Source organism: Balaenoptera borealis (assembly GCF_965194805.1).
Source record: "Balaenoptera borealis genome assembly, chromosome: 5".
Taxonomy (NCBI): Eukaryota; Metazoa; Chordata; class Mammalia; order Artiodactyla; family Balaenopteridae; genus Balaenoptera; species Balaenoptera borealis.
Window position 1 is genome coordinate 87447095 of NC_138862.1, and position 22399 is coordinate 87469493.

At 41.8% G+C, this 22399-nt stretch overlaps 1 protein-coding gene and 1 long non-coding RNA gene across 5 annotated transcripts in view; one reads left to right on the forward strand and one right to left on the reverse strand.

Moving 5' to 3' along the window:
* Positions 1–22399, reverse strand: part of USP13 (ubiquitin specific peptidase 13) — a 120278-nt gene that overhangs the window by 69421 nt on the left and 28458 nt on the right. For all 4 annotated transcript variants that reach the window (XR_014245176.1, XM_082393953.1, XM_082393954.1 and 1 more), the window contains exons 3-6: positions 19195–19255; positions 10108–10229; positions 4513–4655; positions 2265–2449 (exon numbers count right to left, since the gene is read on the reverse strand). Coding sequence is in view for 3 of the 4 variants with exons in the window: in XM_082393953.1 (XP_082250079.1) it covers positions 2265–2449; positions 4513–4655; positions 10108–10229; positions 19195–19255 (511 nt within the window). In the remaining variant the exon portion in view is untranslated. The remainder of the gene's footprint in view (positions 1–2264; positions 2450–4512; positions 4656–10107; positions 10230–19194; positions 19256–22399) is intronic.
* On the forward strand, positions 5679–14041 carry LOC309629798. Its single transcript, XR_014245220.1, has 3 exons — positions 5679–8263; positions 9654–9895; positions 13483–14041. It is a non-coding gene; the product is annotated as an uncharacterized lncRNA (long non-coding RNA).

The window sequence follows — 22399 nt, forward strand, 5'->3', positions numbered from 1 at the left end:
GCGCTCTGGAGCCTGTGCGTCACAACTAGAGAGAAGCCCACGCACCACGATGAAAGATCCCGCATGCCACAACTAAGACCCGAGACAGCCAAAAATAAATAAATAAATAAATGTTTTTAAAAAAAAAAAATGCATAGAGAATAGAATTAATCCTTGCCTTTACTACTAGCATACATTTAAATAGAATATAATTATTTAAGTACTTATAGACCAGCTGGTTCATTTAATCAAAGTATCCATGCCTCCATGCATAAGATTCTGTTTGGAACTTAAAGATGAAAAAGACATAGCTCAAGCAAAATTTTAGAACAAATCCCCATACACAAATAATTGTTGTCTTGAACAGGATGTTCTGAGAGCTGGACTTCTAATAACTGGTCTTATCAAAACACTACATAATATTACTCAGCCATGAAAAAGAATAAAATATTGCCATTTGCAGTAACATGGATGGACCCAGAGATTATCATACTATGTGAAGTAAGTCAGACAGAGAAAAATATCATATGACATCACTTACAGGAGGAATCTAAAAAGATGATACAAATGAACTTATTTACAAAACAGAAACAGACTCATAGACATAGAAAACAAACTTATGGTTACCAAAGGGAAAACAGGGAGGGGGATAATTTAGAAGTTTGGGATTAACAGATACACACTACTATATATAAAATAGATAAACAACAAGGACCTACTATATAGCACAGGGAACTATATTCAATATCTTTCTATAATAGAAAAGGATCTGAAAAAGAATATATATATGTATAACTGAATCATTTTGCTGTATACCTGAAACTAACACAACACTGTATGTAAATCAACTGTACTCCAATTTTTAAAAAAGGCTCTGCATAAGATAGCACTAAAAGTAGAAACATCTGAATTATCCTCCCCTTGCAACTGTACCCAATAGAATGCCTACATTACAAACTCTTCTTTCTCTCTATAGGCCCTACAAGAACAATGATGGTTACCATATACAGCAGTCATTCAACAGAGCAATGACCTGTAAGCACTTTGCTGTAACCCTGAATCCAACTGCATGTCCTGAATTTCCTCTTCAGATCCTGGAAGGCTTAGGATTCAACCTGGCTTGTGTAGCGGTTCATTTATTTGAGGGGAAAATGTCTGGCACCAGCACCTGAGACTCTTGCAGCTACTTTTCTCTAATGAGTTAAAAGAAGTCCACTAAACTTTGGAAGTTTACCCAAAAGGTGAATCAAAAGAATCTTGACATGACCTAACTGCCAGCCCTCAATTATAAAACAGATAAATGAAACCAGTTGGATGGAGAGGGCATGGCTGACAAAGAGTGTACCACATTCAGTGAAAATATCCTCACTAATTAACTTTGAGGCTGGCTAATTCAGTCAGAGAAAAATAGAGAAGAAAAGCCAAAGGTCTTTATATTTTTCCTAAAAAAATCATCTTACCTTAAAGTAAAGAAGAAATAAAGATTAAAACCTGGACAGATGGAGAAACTGACCTGGGTGTGGGTGCAGGTCTGTGCTTCATAAGTGTTTTCAGTGATGCTGAGATGATGGGCTCTTATGGCCACTGCTCAGTATTTAAGTTTCTCATTATTAACCCTGATGTAATTTCCCTTTTCCCTCACCAAATGGTAGAAGGAATTAACTGTACAAACATAGCCAAAAGCTAACATACAGTGTGAGAGCACAAAGAAGACCAGTTCTGAAGCTGACAGTACAAGTAGGAACCACTTCTGACCCTTTGCTGCACTGGACACCATCACTGCCTGCTGATGTCAGGGGCTCTGAACACACAGTATCTTTAAAACCCATCTTCTCCATAATGAATCCATTTGTACCTAAAATGACACTAATCCCCATAATGAATTCTAGGCCTTCCCCCTACTATTCTAATGGTGGGTTTGCTTATGCACACTCACTTCACAAGTCCTGGTTCCTGCTTCTGTCCTCTTAGCCAAGAGATATTCAGAAAGATACTAACAAAAGCAGCAAACTGTTATCACGACCTTACGGTGTGCACTGGCCTAAATGCTTATGCACCTTAACAAACCTATGAGGGAGGTACTGTGGTTATCCTCAAGATGAGGAACCTGAGGCTTAGAAGGATTTGAAAACTCACCCAAGATCTCACAGCTAACAAGAGGCAGAGTGAGGATTCGAACCTGGGCCGAGTCCAGAGCTGATGCCCTCCAACCCCCGACATTAAGGCACTGGTTAAATCTAAGAGGGAGCCACTGTAAGTTCCCAAGTTGGTAAAGGCACACTCACCTGCCCCATCAGGAGTGATGGCTCCCAGTTTCACAGCTAGAGGGTAGCCCAGGTCTCTGTAATGCTCCAGCGCATGCCCGTTGCCCCCGGAGCTGTCAAAGAACCACTTCCCACACAGCACAGAGCCGTCGGTCAGATTCAACCAGAGGTTTTCTCGCAGGTCACACCTGGCACACTTCCAACCACTGTAAAATCATCAGACAGCAGTTAGCACAGCCAGAGTACAAGGCGTGATTAGAAAATTAACATCTAAGAAAATGGAGTGTCTCAAGCTGGGGGCAGTTGGGGCAGTCACAGGAGACCATCAGTGGAATAACAGAGATCCATTCCAGAGCAGCAGGGCCACTCAGTAACCTGCCTGCCTCCCAAATGGGGGCCAGCTCCTCCCAGCTCCTTCGAGATGGTTCTTTCTTTTTTTTTTTTTTTTTAAGTCTTTTATTTATTTATTTATTATTTTTGGCTGTGTTGGGTCTTCGTTCCTGTGCGAGGGCTTTCTCTAGTTGCGGCAAGCAGGGGCCACTCTTCATCGCGGTGCGCGGGCCTCTCACTATCGCGGCCTCTCTTGTTGCGGAGCACAGGCTCCAGACACGCAGGCTCAGTAGTTGTGGCTCACGGGTCTAGTCGCTCCGCGGCATGTGGGATCTTCCCAGACCAGGGCTCGAACCCATGTCCCCTGCATTGGCAGGCGGACTCTCAACCACTGCGCCACCAGGGAAGCCCCGAGATGGTTCTTTTACTTTAGAAAAGACACAGAACCTGAGGGTAGGAGGCAAGGTCATTTCCTTAAAATTCCTTACATGAGAGACTGTGGAGCCTGAGTAAGCTTAAAACATTAAAGATCCCATGTGTATAAACACCTGAAGTTCCAAAGCATTAGCCACAAGCAGTAAGACTGGTTTAAACAAAACTCTACTACACTGACCATCTAAATTAAGTAGAAAGGAAAACAACTTAACTGAAGGTTGAATGTCAAGTATGTGCCAGGGGCTTTACAGAACTTTTATCATTTAATTCTAATAAACACTCTTCAGCATTATTACCATCCCCACTATCAAAGGGAGAAAAAGCCCCGAGGTACCATGCCTTCCCTAAGACCACACCGAACAGGAATGCAGTACAGTCAGGGTCCAACCAGAAGGGACACATTCCTCATCTACCTGCTCTTTCCCTCCAGCACCTGCCTCTGGAAACACACTGGCATCTGATTACAGGAGGTGCGAAAGGAGCCTAAAGAGCATTCCAGCCAAAACGTGACAACCAAAGATTATTGTCCGTCTTTGTAAGTTGGGGGCCCCAGAAGCAGACTCTGAGACAAAGATGTGAATGCAAATGGCTCATTTGGGAGGCTATCCCAGGAGGCACCCTAGGGGAGTGAGGGAAGAGAGACCGAAAGGGCAGGAAGCCAGTGCAGGCACTGTGAACAAGCAGATGACCCCATGGGCCACTGGGGCTCAGTCCGGCTGGGCAACTCCAGGAGACAGTTACCCCACCCGAGCGTAGGGATCTAGGGTGTTCATCCCTCCACTCCACAGTCACTGGCTGAGGGCCGTTCCAGGAGCACAGGAGGGAGCACGGCTCTGCAGCGTTTCTGACTGTCCGGTGCACTGGCCCACCTGGCTCGGGCAGGCAGAGAAAGCCCTCAAGCGAGGAGCTGCAGGTGCTCACAACCGGAGGCCTTAGGGTGGGGATGGGCTCCAGGGCAGGGGCTGGCCATGGTCAGCGTCTACTACAAAGGTAGAGATAATTCTAGAGAGCAGTTTTGAGCTTTTTTAAAAAATTAATTAATTAATTAATTTTGGCTGTGTTGGGTCTTCGTTGCTGTGTGCGGGCTTCCTCTAGTTGCAGCAAGCAGGGGCTACTGTTCGTTGTGGTGCGCGGGCTTCTCATCGCGGTGGCTTCTCTTGTTGCGGAGCACAGGCTCCAGGCATGCGGGCTTCAGTAGCTGTGGCTCGAGGGCTCTAGAGCACAGGCTCAGTAGTTGTGGCGCACGGGCTTAGTTGCTTCGCGGCATATGGGATCTTCCCGGACCAGGGCTCAAACCCGTGACCCCTGCGTTGGCAGGCGGATTCTTAACCACTGTGTCACCAGGGAAGTCCCAAGCTTATTTTTTTTTTTTCCAAGCTTATTTTTAATAAAAGGCATCTGATAAGAAAATATATAATTGCTAATTCAGTGAAGAGGTAGAAAAATAAATATTCCTTTGGCCCATTTTGGGGGGGAAAGTTCCATTTTGCTGTCTGACCCTCACCTTGGAGGAATCCTGACTCCGTTGTCTAACTGGGTGAGGTTATTTGCATATTTGGACACTGGCAATTCATTTTCCCACGTATCTGGGTCCTGCTTTCTATATGGAGATTTTGAGCTGAGAACTGCATCACAAGCAATTGTTACCTGTAAGACAAATATAGATGTGATATATTAAAACAGCTTGAGAGAACAGCAACTTCTATAAAATGAATTTTAAAGTTTATTAATAAATACAGCTTAATTCAAGAAAATTCAAAGAGCTCAGTTACCACGAGAGCAAGATGCTAGTTTCCTGACTCCAGCACATTCTCCCCGGGTCTAGCTAGGTTTTATCCTGGCCTGGAGTTTGCAATAGTAACAATGACACAAGATAGCAAAGAACCAAACCCAGTTTGTAAACCCAAGCATAAGAGTCAGATTTAACCATTGCTACCTCTTAGCAAGTGGAGTGAAAAGTATAAGGTGAACAATTTACAAGGGTGAAATTAGCAACAGGAATGCCTAGGATTTACCCAAGTGGTGTGTTTTACTCCTAACAAATACACACCCAGACAACCGATATCCTCAACTCGTCACACAGTGATATGTGGTCAAGGGCACTTGAATGAAATGCAAGCAGCATGGCTCCATTTCTTAATCTAGTGCAAATGTGACACTGGATGGGGACATGCCTGGATGTCTCTGTGTCAGATCAGCCCACATCATGAGCAAATCTGTGATATCTGGCTTGGCACCAACTGACCACGGGGGAGGGCGGACTCTCTGCTTTCTCCCAAACCCCACTGATTCTGGATATATGCCTCTCGCCACATTCACTACTTGCTTAATGCTATAAAGCGATTTCTAACTCTCTTTAAAAACATATTCCGGGGCTTCCCTGGTGGCGCAGTGGTTGGGAGTCTGCCTGCCAATGCAGGGGACACGGGTTCGCGCCCTGGTCTGGGAGGATCCCACATGCCGCGGAGCAGCTGGGCCCGTGAGCCACAGCTGCTGAGCCTGCGCGTCTGGAGCCTGTGCTCCGCAACAGGAGAGCCCGCGATAGTGAGAGGCCCGCGCACCGCGATGAAGAGTGGCCCCCGCTCGCCGCAACTGGAGAAAAGCCCTCGCACAGAAACAAAGACCCAACACAGCCAAAAATGGATAAATAAATAAATAAAATAATTTAAAAACATATTCCGATGAGAATGCAAAATGGTGCAGCCACTTTGGAAAATAATTTGGCAGGTCCTCAAATGGTTAAACAGAGTTACCATATGACCCAGCAATTCCAATCCTAGGTATACACCCAAGATAAAAAGAAATACGTGTCCATGCAAAAACTTATACATAAATGTTCATAGAAGCATTATTTATAACAGCCAAAAGTAGAAATGACCCAAATGCCCATTAACGATAAATGGATAAAATATTGTATTTTGATACAATGAAATGTTATTCAGCAATAAAAAGGAATGAAGTAGTGATACATGCTACAACATGGATGGATCTTGAAAATATATGCTAAGTAAAAAAAAAAGCCCACCACAAAGAACTATGTATTGTAGGATTCCTTTTGTATGGAATGTCCAGAATAGGCAAATCCACAGAGACAGAAAGTACATTAGTGACTGCCAGACACTAGAGGGAAATGAGATAGTTGTGACGGATGCCCAACTCTGAATATAATAAAAGCCATTGAATTGTTTGAAAAACAACTTTTAACAAAAATCTGTATTCTACATCACTAGTGTCCTGTACAATTAGCTGAACTTCATACAGAATATTTTCCTCTGGGTAGCACTGACAACGGACCCCAGAATGGATTAAGAGACAAGCTCTGTGGTGACCTAAATGGGAAGGAAATCTAAAAAAGAGTGGATATATATACACGTACAACTGATTCACTTTGCTGTACAGCAGAAACTAACAGAACATTGTAAAGCAACTATACTCCAATAAAATAAAATAAGCTACAAGGAAAAAAAAAAAAATAGAGACAATGGAGGAAGTTCCCTCAGCTGCCATCCCACTCCCACCCCCACCCAGGCTCTGAGCAATTCCTATCAGTCCTACATTCAAAATCTATTTGCAGTCTACCTCTTCTTGATTTCGGCCATACCCACCCTTGCTCAGCCATCGTCCCAGCTCACCCGAATGGCCACACAGCAGCCTCCTTAAGATCTCCTTTCTCCCACTCTTGCTCCCTTTTCTCTGCCTGGCAGCCAGTGATCTGCTGTGAACATTAGATCCCATCCTTCTCCAGCTTAAAACTCTCCAAGGTTATACTAAACACTACCAATTGACTACACCGGGCTACCCACAGTCAGGAAAAGGAAAAGGTCCCTGCCCTCAAAAAGCTTATACTCCATTACAGATCAAGCAATCAGGCATTCATAAATATATTTAAACCTCTTTTTTTGGGGGGGGAAGTGTTTATTTGATAGAAGTTTTTTACTTGATTTACAATGTTATATTAGTTTCAGATGTACAACATAGTAATCTGATATTTTTATAGCTTATACTCCATTTAGAGTTATTATAAAATATTGGTTATATTCCCTGTGCTGTACATTATATCCTTGTATTTTATTTATTTTATACCTAGTAGTTTGTGCCTCTTAATTCCCCCTTCCCCTATCTTGCCCTTCTCTAAACCTTTTAAAAAATATTCCCATTCATCTCCCACAAGAAATGTTTCCTTTCAAGTATCAAAATTCATCTCCCACGTCCTTCCAGTAATGCCCCTAGAAAACAAGGTTGAGTTCACCATGAGCCCCTTCCTGATTTTATGGGTTTGGGCCATGCTGCCTTAGCACTTCTGGCTACACATCCTAATCTTTTCAGTCTGGTCTGTTACAACCTCTTTGTTGTTTCACTGACTACCTCGATCCCTTCCCTGTCCTCCTCTGAATCTTCTCCACCCTATTAGGTCTTTTTTAAGTGTTCTAGTTTGCAATGCACAGTGATAATAATAAGAATATAATATTCTCTCTTTTCTTTGAATATCCTTCCTGGTGACACTCAACAAAATTTCCTTAATCGTCTAGGACGTTATAAAACACTGACCTAGTGTTTTCAGAATACCACCTAGAGGCCCTTTTTATGGATCATATATGAAGGTCAGGATCCATTATCCTATAATTATACTGTGAATTATCTCAAGTACAGGGGTGTTCTGGAATTGGCTCAAACTGGCTTACAGACTTGTTAAATTTTAAGAAATTCTGCAAGAGGGTTTTTAAACACAGCCATTATTAAAAATTAAATTCTATAAGCTCACAATTAAATATATTTTTAAAAGGTAACAAATATTCAAAACTCTTCACTCCCTAGTTGTGTTACTCTATCTTAATAACTAATCTATATGCCCTTGAGGTCACGTACATCCACGTTACGCGAACGGTGAAAACTCTATGTGAGGGTGTCCTACTACACATCTCTTCCCAACACTGCATTCGGTGACATGTTAGCCTGAAATGGGAGTATTTACACCATGGAAATCAGCAAACATTACAATGCAGGGCTTTGTTCCCAGGGAGCTAGTTGCTAACCAATTACAAGCACACCAAGGCTTGAGTTCCTGACTCTAAAATGAGGCATTAGATTTCAGGCTCTAAGATCCCTACTGAGTCCCAAACACTATGTCTCTGTGACCCCTGTAACACTAAGAGGTAGTTTAACTTTCTGGTAGAATCTACAGAGTACCTATTTGGAACTGATTTCTTTTTTTTGTGCTGAGAAACTCAAGAGATGACGAAGAGTCACCTGGTTGGGTGAGTTCAATATTTTTGTTATTTAAAAGCTGAAAAAGAGAATTATCAAACATCAAAAATGTAGCAAAAGCCTGAAAAGAAATTATAGTAACTAGCATCTGTTATATAGATAAATCTTACCAGTTACCATCAGATAAGTCAGGCTTTTCCTTCTATCTCCCCACCTCAACTTCCAAACAATTCTCTCTCTTTTTTTTAATTCTTAAAGTATTTCTTAATTCTAAAAGACTCTGTATTAAAAATTATAATATATATTGCTGGATATGGATTTCTATGACACTTCACTTTTCTATAAAAGTGTTCACACTTAGGATTATGTTCTAAATATAGGAATAATGAAAAGTACTTAAAGGCTCTCATTAACTTTTCTCACATAACGACTTTTTCTTCATAAGGGAGTGAGAGAAAAATCATTTCTCATGACATTCATTCACAATGTGCTTCTTCTTTTTTGACAGCAGATATAACTCAAGAGTTATATTAAACAAGGGCAGTGAGAACTCTCAGTTGTATACAGATATAAGCTTTAGTATATAATATCAAGTAATGGCACGGGGTAAGACCATTTTGTCCATCATATATTTTGTCCTTGATCACAGCCACATGAGTGACACAGGGAATTGGAGAAAGCAGAGGTAATTCAATTCTGTACACATTGCTAAAACGTATGCATTTGGTACTAAAAAAGATATGCTATATCAATTAATTAGAGGAAAGAGCTACGGTAGCTTAATACACAAATTTTTCACTTCTATGGTCTTATGTTTAGGTATAAAGTAGATCAGAGGCAAAAGAGGCTGAATGGTGGCAACCTGGTCCCTAATGACATGGGAATCCCAAGCACAAACGCCCCCTCTTGGCAGGGGCACATGAGCAGGGGACTGTAGACAGAGTCACACAGCATCTGAAAGAATCAGGGACCTAAAGACCTGGCTTTGGTTCTAGCAAAGCTTGAGGAGGGGAAAAAATGAACTGGAATGTCTAACTCTGCTATCTGCAGCCAGGCTCTGAGCAGTCAGAATGCAACCGAGTAGAAAAGAGGAAAAGAAAGGAAAGGGAACACAGGAAAGGATGGAGCGGCAGAGACAATACAGGAAATGAGGGAAGAGCAGGAAAATGGTCTGGGTTCCCACAGGATTGGAGAATCAAAGTAAAACGGAGCCTGACTTCCTTACACCACCGCCACCAGCTTTAAGTTGTTCAGGAAGATAAAAGTTGCTCCACAAAAAAGAAGGGAAGGAAAGGGAAAAGAACTCACCGCTAAACCTAAATTCTAAAACCTAGAAAGCAGTCTTCATCCTCAAAGGAACACATTTATCACAGAGCTCCTGGAGACCTGAGATTTGTAAATATTGGGTTATTTTCATAATCGTGTTGCTGTTGTTTCTAGGTGGAACTCTTTTATGTTTCCCAAACAAAATTTTACCTGGAAGGCCAACATGCAGAAGAGACAAAAATTTTAGGCGTCCCTCTGATCAGAAGGCAGCCCCTCTCCAGCAGTCCCTGCACATCTCGGGGGCACAATTTGAAAATCTAAGCACCAGACTGTGATTCACGGGTGGGAAGAAGCCAGCCCACCTGGAGCAGGCCGGCCAGTGAGCAGTGAAGCCCAAACAGCGCTGGAAGTAACAGGCAGCAGAGGGTACACGGCCCAGCGTTACTGAAAGGGAGCCCTGCGAGGCCCTCTTCGCGGAGGAGAAGCGATTCTGTTCCCGCTCCTCCTTCTCCTCCTCTCTCATTCACCCCGCCTTCCCCACCGCCCAGCGCACACACACTGCACACGCACACACACCTGACACAGAGAGTCACACGCATCTAGCTAGCAGCCGTGCACACTCACTGACCAGGGCTGGTAACTCCTCAATATTTGGTAGTGCTATTTCATAGTGGTCTGGGAATATAACAAGTTTGGCTTCATCTTCATATTCGTAATCGTCGCTATTTAAATCGTCATCAGTATCTAGATCTGAGGAGAAAACAAAAACAAAGAACAAGAAGTGAAGAAAGAATATTCCACACCAAGGCAGCACTCACTGGGAAAGACAGATATCCACAGGGCTGACAAACCAAGGGCGCAGCATTTACAATTCAGCCATCCACCTGCCCCAAGCCAGGAATAGGAGGCCTTTCCATCCTTCCTAAGTTATACACACTTATCTTCAAGGGACAGGTGTATAAAGAAGACTAAGTCATATCATAAAGCTTTACAGTTAAAATAGACATTTGTGCTAGATGTTCAATTCTTAGAGATGTTTAAAGGAATAGCCTGGTCATTATGATTTGCCGGGTACCTGACTCCTGATTTCACAAGAATGGGTTGGAATGTTTCTTACCACACAACAGAAGAAAGTACATGGGTTTGAGAATAGATAAACCTAGGTTCAACTCCGGGTCCAAAGTTTAATGTTTCTTCGGGCAAGTCACAGGCCTCATTTGTAGAATGGAGATAACACTTATCTCACACAGTTTATATGGAGAATAAATAAGAAGTTGTAAACAAGAGACCTGGCACAAAACAGGTTGTCAATAAATGGTAACAATTATTTTAAAATAAAATCTCAATTTCCCTCCCTCTGTCTCTATCTCCCCCATCCTCTCCCTCCCTGCTAAGAGTTGTGGAAATACTGCATAGTAAGCCAGAGGGGGAAACCCCATAATATAAGTGGTCCTGTTGTCCTCAGGTGGTGGAGAATTTTCAGTAAGGAAGTCTGGCCTGTTATCTAACAAGTCATCACCTCTTTACTTGGCTCATCTCTGGGAAAGGTCAGGCAGAGGCTCAAGGAAATGTCCTGTCACAATATTTACATGGACATTTCAGCCTTGTATTCACATGGATACCAGAATCCCAGATCATGTTTGTATATTTAGACATCTGGAACTATGGTGACAAACAGCTCTCGAGCCATCTTCTACTCACACACACACACCCAAACCCACACACAAACAGGTACACGAATATGGGCTCTATAAACAGGAGAAAGTTATTTTACTAGATGAAGCGCCAGCTGAGAACCAAAGGATCTAGATTCTGTTACTACCTTGTTGTATGCCTCAACCTGGAATCTTTTTATGTACAGTTCTGCTCTTAAATTCTCAAAGGGAGCGCAGTTTTAAGCGGAAAATGAGATACAGCTAAAATGCAGTCTACACATTTTGATAAAAGATTCTAAATAATAAGAATCAGAAATGACAAAATAAACAAACAACATTGTTAGATAGCCATAAGAGGTTATTTTGACAAAAGGCAATGTTAAAGAAGAGTCTAAGAGTTTAAGAAGTAACTACAGGCATTTATTTAAAGAAAATGACTCAAAGACAGACATTCTATGTTATAAAAATCTGAATGCCCCAATACCTGTAATTTTTAAAAATTAGAACCTAAGTGTTCAATGAGAATGATGTTGGGACTTCCCTGATGGTCCAGTGTCTAAGACTCCACACTCCCAATGCAGGGGGCCCAGGTTTGATCCCTCGTCAGGGAACTAGATCCCGCACGCCACAACCAAGAGTTCGAATGCCACAACTAAAAACCCTACATGCCGCAACTAAGACCCGGCTCAGCCAAATATTTAAAAAAAAAAAAAAAGGAATGGTGTTGAACCCACTAGAATATTACTTAAGTGATATTTTTTTAGACTATGTAGAAACATGGAAATGTTTATGCCATGTTAATGCTAAAAATACAAAATTCACCTTCACTGAAAAGACAACTTTGTAGTAGTTACGTTCATAGACAAAAATCCAAAGGAAATCTGAACAAATGAAAATAATGAATGGGGAATTCCGTGGCGGTCCAGTGGTTAGGACTCCACGCTTTCACTGCCGAGGGTGCGGGTTCAATCCCTAGTCAGGGAACTAAGACCCCCCAAGCAGCAGAGCACGGCCAAAAAAAACAAAAAGAAAAGAATGAATGGATGAACTTTATTCTTAAATTTTTCTTTATTATATTGTGTTTATTATATTATATTTGGTTACTTAATGATTTTAAGTAACCAAAGTATAAATCGTTTGGTTTTGTGTACACAGTCAGCTCATATAACACATTATCTAAATGTCTTTTTTCCAGAGAAGACATCTGCACTTAATGCTAATTCAAATCTTACCTGGTCAAAAACAATGATAAACTAAGGCCAAAAAAAAAAATCCCACCCTGACATTGACTAGCTACGGAAGCCTGGGCAAGTTTTTTCCAAGTTCATTTTCCTCATGAGTAGGCTATGGATAATATTATCTACCCCCTAAGATTGTTGAGAGGATTAAAGAAGATAAGGTTTTAAGGTACCTAGTTAGGATCTGGTAGGTGTTAGGGGCTCCACAGACAGCTGCCATCACCCCTACCATCACCCTCGCCATCGTTGTCATCTCTTCTCTACGCTCCTGACAACTAACAAAAGCACAAGTGACCTCCCTTCCCTTTGGTTGCCCAGCTGCAAAACAATCCTGAAGTCAGTTTCAGGAGGACCAGGATATCATGGGGGATCTTCTATGTGATCTGAGTGTGGAGAAGATATGAACTTCAAATGCATCTAGACTGTAAGCTCTAAGCGCAGGAAGTGGGTCTTATTCACCTTCTAAATCCCTAGACCCCGCACAATGCCCAGCACACAGCACACACTCAGTAAACATCTGGGAAAGGAGACTTTAGGAAGTTAAGAATACCAGCATGTTTAAGGACAACAGCAAAGCAAGAGCATCCAAAGGGCTGTTACAGTTTTGGGGTTTTTTTAATTGGTAACTGATGTGTGTTTAAAAAAGCAAGACTACTGTCGTGCAAAAAGGCATAGCTTTGTTGGGCTTCCTTACACTTATAGTTTACTTTTATTTTTATTCTTAATTCACTGGGATGGAAGGGGACCATGATCTTTCCCAAAAACCTTAATCCAATTTAGGGGAAAGTCAGCAGAGGTAACCTACACTCTGAATCTAAGGGACAAAGCTAAGGTTTCTCCTGCATATATGTGACCCCACAATCCTAAATGTAAATCTACAATTTCCAAATTTCTCTAATTAGAGTCTCACCATCCCAAAACATCTAGTTGAGGAAACTATAGAGTAACCATAGCCTAGGGACCAGCAGTACGAGTACCCCCAACCTCTCCCAGCAGCTACTTTCCACGGGGACTATTAACTGGCAATACCTGGATGGGACCTTTTTCAAAGATAAAAAAAGATTTTTTTTAAATTACCTCTTCTTTAACTCTACTTACTGATCTGCTCAGATACCTGAGAGAAGTGGCTGGGACCACAGCCATTCCAAGAAGTAACTATGAAGCAGCACAGCGGAGGAAAGGATCCCTAAATCAAACTAGGGCAGTGAAGCCCGGCTCAGAGTGCTCTCGGCCTGACTGTATTGGCGTTAATTCGTGTGCTGGAGGTGAGCAGTCTGCTGCACCAGTGCCGTGAAATCGGACCAACCGCTCGCCCTCACGAGAAGATACGGAGGCAGCTCCTTGAACACAGACCCTGTTCTTAATGACCTGCTTCAGATGGAAACAGCAAAATCGAGTTTACTTGAAACTTCTGGTCATTATAGGCACAGATGAGTTTTCTGAACAGGCCCATTCCTGGAACTTTCCACAGATGTTCTGTTTTCAACCTGTTCTTCATCAAGTATGAATGCCAAGGCTAAAGACAAAAATGTGGAATGTAAGCTCTCTGAGGTTTAGCAGTAGCTCTTCGACATCCCAGTCTTCAGACATGGAAGAACTGACTCATTTACTCCTGTTTGTGAAAGGTGAGGGGGCCGGTAGGGGAGTCAATAAAAATGTGAACATTTAACACTTTTTTTTTTTTGAATTTTTGAATTTTATTTTATTTATTTTTTTATACAGCAGGTCCTTATTAGTCATCAATTTACATTTAACACTTTTATGACATACCAAAGATATGGTATTTTTAATTAAATTTATTAGCAGGTCTTTACACAACTACACACATTTGTAGCTTTAATGTATAGAATATACGAGATTAGGCCAGAATCACATCACAAGTCCTGGGGTATTTCTTTGAAGATCCCGGACTCCCTTCCATTCCCCCTTCTCTCTTTCCATCTCATAAAACAGTAAGTTCTCTATCAGCCTACTCCCAAAATTCACAATCTTTCATATCGTTGTAAATTACCTTTGTCAAAGACAGCCTAATAGTGTCCCTTTCTAGCTTAAAAACGTTATTGCAGAGCTACCCACACTTTCCCAGTTCACAGCACCCTTTAGCATCCCAGCAATTCTTGCACAATACCAAGAATTGGCCCTAAACCAAAAGAAATGCCTGATAGTTCTTTTTATTTAGTAGTTCGGTCCAAACAACTTATTAAGTATTTATGTTCTAATAAGTTAGGAACCATTTGAAAAGATAATACACATAAATTGAAAGGAAATGAATGTTTTATTTCACTCATAAATAACCGTAATTCCTTACTAAGGGGACGTGTATACCTGTGAGGCACTACAGAACTTCTCTTTGAATCAGACTAGACGCTGTCTCCCTTATTTCCCATTCCACATTTATTTTCACATGGTACTTGCCTTTTACCACAGAAACCACTAAAAAAAAAATAGCTTCACAAAGACATGAAGTCACTGAAAGGAGTATAGGATACTCTAGTAGCGAGACTACATCAAGCTAATCTCTCATGCAATGTTCAAGCATCACTGTGTTCCCCTGAAGAGTTAAAATATCCTGTGATTTACCGGTGAGTTAGTTGAGGCAACCCGGAGTGCCTCAGGACACAGTTTTGGGAACCAAAGTGTTAATGGCTCCCCATGGCCTACAGGAAAAAAGTCTAAAAGCATGGTATATGTCTAGACTATTGCTGGAAGAATACACAACATATATAAGAATGTACAAGCAGAAAATATTATTTGTCTCTGGGCAGAGTAACTAAGTGGCTGGGAGACAGGGAAGAGAGAGAGAAAAACTTACTTTTCATTATGGAAGCTCTTATAACTTTTGAATTTTAAGCTTTGTCCATGTGCTATGTATTCAAAGAATACTTAAAAAATCCTAAATCCTAAAAGAAGCATACAATTTCTATGATTCAAAAATTACAAGAATTGTCATTGTTGATTCTAAAAAAAAATTACCAGCAAAAGCTAGACCTGAGGGAAGGATCCCTTAACTGGGGTTTCACTTAGATGACTTTCAAGGTAATCAGGAGGAAGAGTGCCTTGAATGCAGGGGCAGAATGAGGCTCAGGAGACTTGAGTAAGCAATTCAGCACCAGCTAATGGCCTCGGTTTCCCTTATAAAATCAATACTGAAGGTCACAACTAAATGATTCAATGGTTTCAATATCACTGCTGAACCAATGAAAAGGAATTAGTCACAAAGTCATTAAGTAAAAGGGGATGAAAAGCTTCTATCCAGGAAAAAGCATTAGTCATCTGCATGTGTTTTGTGAAGGGGATAAAGGGTCATCATAACTACATTTCAATAGCAATGAAAAGGTACTTTGTAGTCAAAGAAACAAAGAGGCTACAAGAGAGTTCTCCTCCTCTTCATGAAGAGACAACCCAATGTCCCTTTTAGGGAAGGAAACTGTGGCAGAGGCTACTAGCTGCCTCCCAGTATTCATTCTCCCTTTCTTCCTTAGTAACACACTTTATTCAGTTAAGAGACTTTACTTTCCAGCCTCCTGTGCAGCACACAGCATAGCCATGTGACCAAGTTCTGACCAGAGAGGTGTAAACTAAAATGTTGCACGGGGATCTATGAGAAGGCTGACAAAAAGAAGTTGAATCCCCTGGGAGATTAGATTTTTTTTTGTCCTTTCCCCTTTGTCTTCCCTGCCTTCCAGAATGGGGATGTGATGGCTGGAGTCCCAGTAGCCATTTTTGGACCATGAAGTGACCATGAGGTTAGAAATTACAGGACAGGATAGAAGGTGAAGTAGAAATATGGGAAGAACCTAGATCCTGATGAACATGAGGCCATCACATCAGCCTGGATTTGCTGCTTCCCAACATCCTCTACATGAAATGAGAGAAATAAACATCTACCTTATTAAAATTCACCAATATTTTACATTTCCAATTACATAAATCAGGGTAGTTCTAATACAGTCCTTCACTGAAATTAATTTACAGGCCATACCACCTTGAAAACAGAGCTGTGATCAGTGTGGCAAGAGAAAAGTGCCTGCTACTGGGAGCTACGAGGGGGTATAAATCAGAGCTTGCAAAACTTAATCCTTACTAATATAAATTAGTGATGCATCTGAGTATAAAACAATAGAGAGAACTGGGGCCTAGGACAAGCCCCAGAGTGCCAATGGCATTCAAATTTAAACTTTTTAAAAAGTGGTACAGTCCAAATAGAACATTTTTGCTGGGCTGTGAGTTTTAGGCAGATCCTGTGGCTTTCTAAGACATGAAATGTTGAGAGAACACAGAGAGCAGGTATAGAAAAAGTCCAACTGAAATGAAAGGGTGGGCTAGTTCTCCCAGGAAGCAATGGAGGGGTCCACACAGTATGAAGCACAAAACCTCAGTGCTTACCTTTGGACTAATTTTTAAAACAATTACTTGACAATATCTGCTACCACCAGTATGATCACTAGAGAAATCAAACTGCAAGGTCTTTTGAGTAAAAGACACAAAGGTTAGGGACTTCCCTGGTGGCACAGTGGTTAAGAATCCACCTGCCAATACAGGGGACATGGGTTTGATTCCCTGGTCTGGGAAGATCCCACATGCCGTGGAGCAACTAAGCCCGTGAGCCGCAACTACTGAGCCTGCGCTCTAGAGCCCGTGAGGCACAACTACTGAGCCGGCGTGCCACAACTACTGAAGCCTGTGCGCCTAGAGTCCATGCTCTGCAACAAGAGAAGCCGCCGCAATGAGAAGCCCACGCACCGCAACAAAGAGTAGCCCCCACTCTCCGCAAATAGAGAAAGCCCGAGGGCAGCAACAGAGACCTAACGCAGCCAAAAAATTAATTAATTAAAAAAGAAAAGAAAAGCAGCTAATTTATTAAAAAAAAAAAAAGACACAAAGATTAAAGGATAAGAGGTCAGCTAACTTCTTTATTCAACCAAAGAAAATAAAGAAAAATAACAATGTAGGTCAAAATATTCAATTATTTCCACATTCAAGAATGCCATGCCAATGTCATTTAATTCAGAAGAAGTCAATTATCTCTACTTGTGGAAGGGAGCCGAAGGTTTATAACCAAAACATCAGAATGCACTCAATCATTGCAGCTTTCTGGCTCATTCTAAGCTGCTTTGAGTCTAGTTGGGTAATCTGGGTTGTGGTCCAAAGCCATGACAAGCAGTGGGAAAGATTGGCCTGTGTGGAAAAACCAACTGCAGATAAGCCTCACTAAGAAAACCATGGGCTGAAAATCAGGAGCGAAGACAGCAAGGGTGGGCCCAGTGCAGGGTAACAGAGAATCCAAGTGGGAAGGAAACTCAGCTCCAAGACTGTTTCCAATGGCTTTGCTTGTCAAATAATTAATGTGTCTTTTTATTACAGAAAAAGAATTTAAATACAGATAAGCAAAAAAAAGAAAACTAAAATCACCTCAATTTCACCACCAAGAAAGAGTTACTATTAACAATTTGGAGAGTACATTTTGTCAGTCTCTACTAGACTCTCAGTTATATATGTATATGAGTATGTGTGTACACACATACATATATATACACATACGTATATGTACATACATACAGATATACACACATACACATACGTATGTGTACACACATATAGATAAACATACATACACACATATGTATATGTGTGTATAAATTTTCTTTACCAAATGAAATTACAATATGCAAACAATTTTGAAATTCCTTCCAAACAATAATCCTAGGCGTTTAGAGATACAAACTTGCTTGGTCAAAAATTATCAAACCACTTTTTCTCCTGGGAAAAGCATATCAGAAGTTTAATATGAAATATGATCACTTTGCTGTACAGTAGAAACTAACACAATATTGTAGAGCAACCATATGGCAATAAAAATTAATTAAATAAAAAAAGAAATATGATCATGAGTACATGATATAGAAGCCAGTATGTATTTGCATGAGCAAAACTGGCTCTTCTGAATGAGGGAAACAGAAGAGCACTATTAAGCAAACACCACAGTGATCACTGTTACAGGCAAGATCCACTAATGGATGATAAAATTAGTAGGCAAAACTTTAAGGAAAAACAAGTATTAGTATAGTCTCCAAGTATCACTCCCAAAATATTTATTAATTATACTGTAATCTCATAGTGGAGAAACCCAGCAGACACTACCTAACCAAGCAATCAAGGTTAACATCACCAGTGTGAAGACAGCTCAGCTCCATGTGCCCCCTGATACCAGGCCCTGAGAAGGGCCCATCACCTGTGTGGTATTCTTGCCAAAAATGCACTTCCTCAGGCTTATCATGAAGTAACATGATAAACCCAAATTGAGGTACGGTCCACAAAACAACTGGCCAGCACTCTTCAAAAGTGTCACAATTATTAAAGACAAAAAAAGTCTGAGGAACTATCACAGATTACACAGGATTAAGGAAACATGACAACCAAATACAACATGGGATCCTGGAACAACAACAAAAAAAAATGACATTAGTAGAAAAAAATAGTGAAATACAAATAAAGTCTGTAGTTTGGCTAATATTAAAAAAAAGAAAAACTATCTCTTCTTTAAAGGCAGTGAAAAAGGAGGCTAGAAACAGAATTACAATTTCTCTCCAGTCACTATCAGCATAATTGCTTCAAAACACTAACCCAACAAGAGTGCTGTAAACATTCTTCACCACCAGGTAAACACAAAGTGGAGACAGATCATCTCGAGTTAAATCGGTTCCTCTCATCCTTAAATTGTAGAGCAATAAACAACCTATGATTCCAAATCAAACATGCACATGCACACACATACACACACACAGAAAATCCAGGCACACTATTGATAACTATTTACATTACCTAAAAAAATCTTGGAATTCCTCCTTTTGGGTAAAGCTCCACCAGATGCCCCTCTTACCTTCTGAAAAGAGAACAAGAGATTGTTAAAATTCAGCCTATGCAACAGATGATTGGGGGTGGGGGTAAAATCTCAGAGGTTCCTAGTTTTTATAAAAGGCCAAGAGGAAATATTCAACCCGGACTAGAGATTCCAGGGTAAACAGGAACTTGACCCAGGTCCACAAAGGTAGGTGAAGGGCAATGCTACTGTTCTACCTGATTATGTTTTCACCAACTTATCAAGAAAGCACCTCTGGAAAGGGAAGTGAAACCAGGGTCAAGGTGAAGTGGACACTTCAACTTCAAATCAGCACAGGCTCCCGAGAGGCTGGAGCCCATGCCCTGACTGGAGCTACTCTGGAGAAATGGTAGCTCCAGGAGGGAGGCTCTTGTTCCCCTGCTACCCACTGGGCCCCCTGTGCTTGGTCCTAGGTGTGCACAACTACTACTGTTGAAAGAGTTCATAAATATTAATAAAGAGTCACTGATATTCTGGTCATAATAAGCTTCAATCTAACTGCCCTAAACAGTTTTGGAGCCCCAGCTGATGGCTGTTTGCCATCCTAAGCTCCATGTATTTTCTACCTCTGGTGGAAGTCCCCAGCAGCAATGAAATAAACGTCTACCAAGTGGTTATGCAAAAGAAGTCATTCATTACCCTTCTGATACTTGCACAAGAAATTTTACTCTCAAATAGGACTATTAAAATGTTTGTTTCAGGCTTCCCTGGTGGCGCAGTGGTTGAGAATCTGCCTGCTAATGCAGGGGACACGGGTTCGAGCCCTGGTCTGGGAAGATCCCACATGCCAAGGAGCAGCTGGGCCCGTGAGCCACAACTACTGAGCCTGCGCGTCTGGAACCTGTGCCCCGTAACGGGAGGGGCCACGATAGTGAAAGGCCCGCGCACCGCGATGAAGAGTGGCCCCCACTTGCCGCAACTAGAGAAAGCCCTCGCACGAACCGAAGACCCAGCACAGCCAAAAATAAATAAATAAATAAAAATAAAAGTAGCTATAAAAAAAAAAAAAATTAAAAAAAAAAAAAAAAAGCTTGCCTTGACCATTTGCTTTCTTAAAAAAAAAAAAAAAAAAATGTTTGTTTCAATGGCCAAAACTCTTATTTCCACACTGTGTGTTCTTCCTGTTATTAGAAAAGAGCACGTTTCTAACACACCGCAGTGTGGGTCAAACCCCAGCATCTTTTCAAGCAGCCACATGTTATCGCAGCACCAAGGCCCTGCTGCTGCTTTAGTTCGCCCTCCTATCAGTCTTAAGTCTCCTTTCCCACATTTTATTATTCCGCATTGAAAGTGGACTCATCTTTGTGATTCTCACAATAAGTTTTTACAGCTTCTACTTTAAGTTTATAGTTCGCATCTCAGGAATACAAAATTATTGAACCCTTTAGCTCAAAATCATGTCTCTCCAAATACTAATGCCACATTCGCATCACCGCTCTTAGAATCCGTCTCCTCCAAGATCTCAAAGCCTCTGTTCCTCTCCCCTCCACTTGCCTGCCTCAAAAAAGGATGAGATAAAACCTGCACCAAAGGCATATTTAACCATCCACATTTACCAATCCTGGAGGTCACTTGCAATCTCTCTATGGAAGTTTACGGCATCCTTTCACTTGTTCCAACCTCAATGTCCCCTCCACTCCTGCGTGACAGTGAGGGGAGAAAGGAGACGAGGAGCTGCAGGGAGACCTGCTGGACCATGAGGCTCTCCCCAGATGAGACAGTCACACCTCAGACTCGGATTAGATCCACTTCCTTTCAGGAAAAAAAACCCCACAACTACCAGGTCTTCCTTCAAAAGACCATCATCTCTGTCCCTGCATCAGTCACCACTAGAAATTGACAGGGTTTGAGAAACTGGAACTCCTCAGTCAGCAGACGTGACTGTCAGACTCTGTGCTGGAGCTCAGGCTGCAAAGTGAGTGAAGACACGCTCCAACCCCTGAGGAGCTCACCAGCAATAGGAGGGGAACATGATGCAAACAAAGAGCACAGAACGGATTCTGGTGAGTGTTAAGAGAGGTGAGGATCATATCATAAGGAAGAAATGATAGTTCTGGGGATGGAGGGGATGGGCAGGGCTGGTGAGGTAAGAAGAGCAGCAGTCCTGGCATATAGCAGCTGCTCTGTAAATATGTGTTGGTTGGTTGGATGGATGGATGGATGGATGGATGATGAATGGATGGTGGATGGATGGATGGATGGATGGATGGATGGATGAATGGATGGACAGATGGATGGATAATGGATGGGTGGTTGGATGATGGATAGATATATGGATACGCTGACCACAGGGAATACAACAGGTAAAAAAGGAATGGGGGGTAGAAGTAGGGCATCCCCCCAAAAAGATAACAGCACGTACAAAGGCCTGAAATCATGATGTGTTCCAGAAAGGAGAAGTGGTTTGCTATGTCTAGAGCACAGAGCTGGTGGAATAAGAGGGAGGGTTAGAAAGGTTCCAGGGGTCAGATCATGGGAGGCCTTGTAATCACATGCAAAAGAGTTTGGACTTCATCCTGCAACAAAGAGAAAGACATACGAGATTTAATAAGCTTCAGCGTGTCACAGATGCATAGGTATATGCACTTGAAAAGATCGCTCTGGGTGCAGCATGCAGACTGGGTGGGATTGAAGGCGGCAAGTATGAAGGAAGGAAGATTAGTCAGGAAGCTACAGCACTAGCCCTTTTAAGGCATAATGAGCACTCAGACAAGAACAGGAGGGATGAAGAGGACAGGACGGACTTCCAAGCTGTTTGGGAGGCCCAGATAACTGGACTTGGTCACCAACCTGCCATGGAATGAAAGCAGAATCCAAAGGAGGTCTAAGTCTCTAGAATTCAAGCCGTCTTGAATTCTAGAGGGTGTAGTGAAGATGGTGAAAACAGAAAAGCTTTAAAGCTTTCATTGAAGGATGGGGTGACTGAAGGAGGACTCAGATTAGAATTCTGTGTTGTGCTCTTTTTTAAGGTGGAAGAAGAAATCCAGAAGAGGGAGATGTTGGAGGTGTAAGAGGGAATGGAGTTAATGAAGGTTCCGAGGCAGGAGGAAAGGGACCACAAGGACAGAAAGAACACAGCTTCTCTCTGAGATGTGTGGAAACATGTGAGGTGTGCTGAGATGGGAGGAAACAAAAGTGGAACCACTG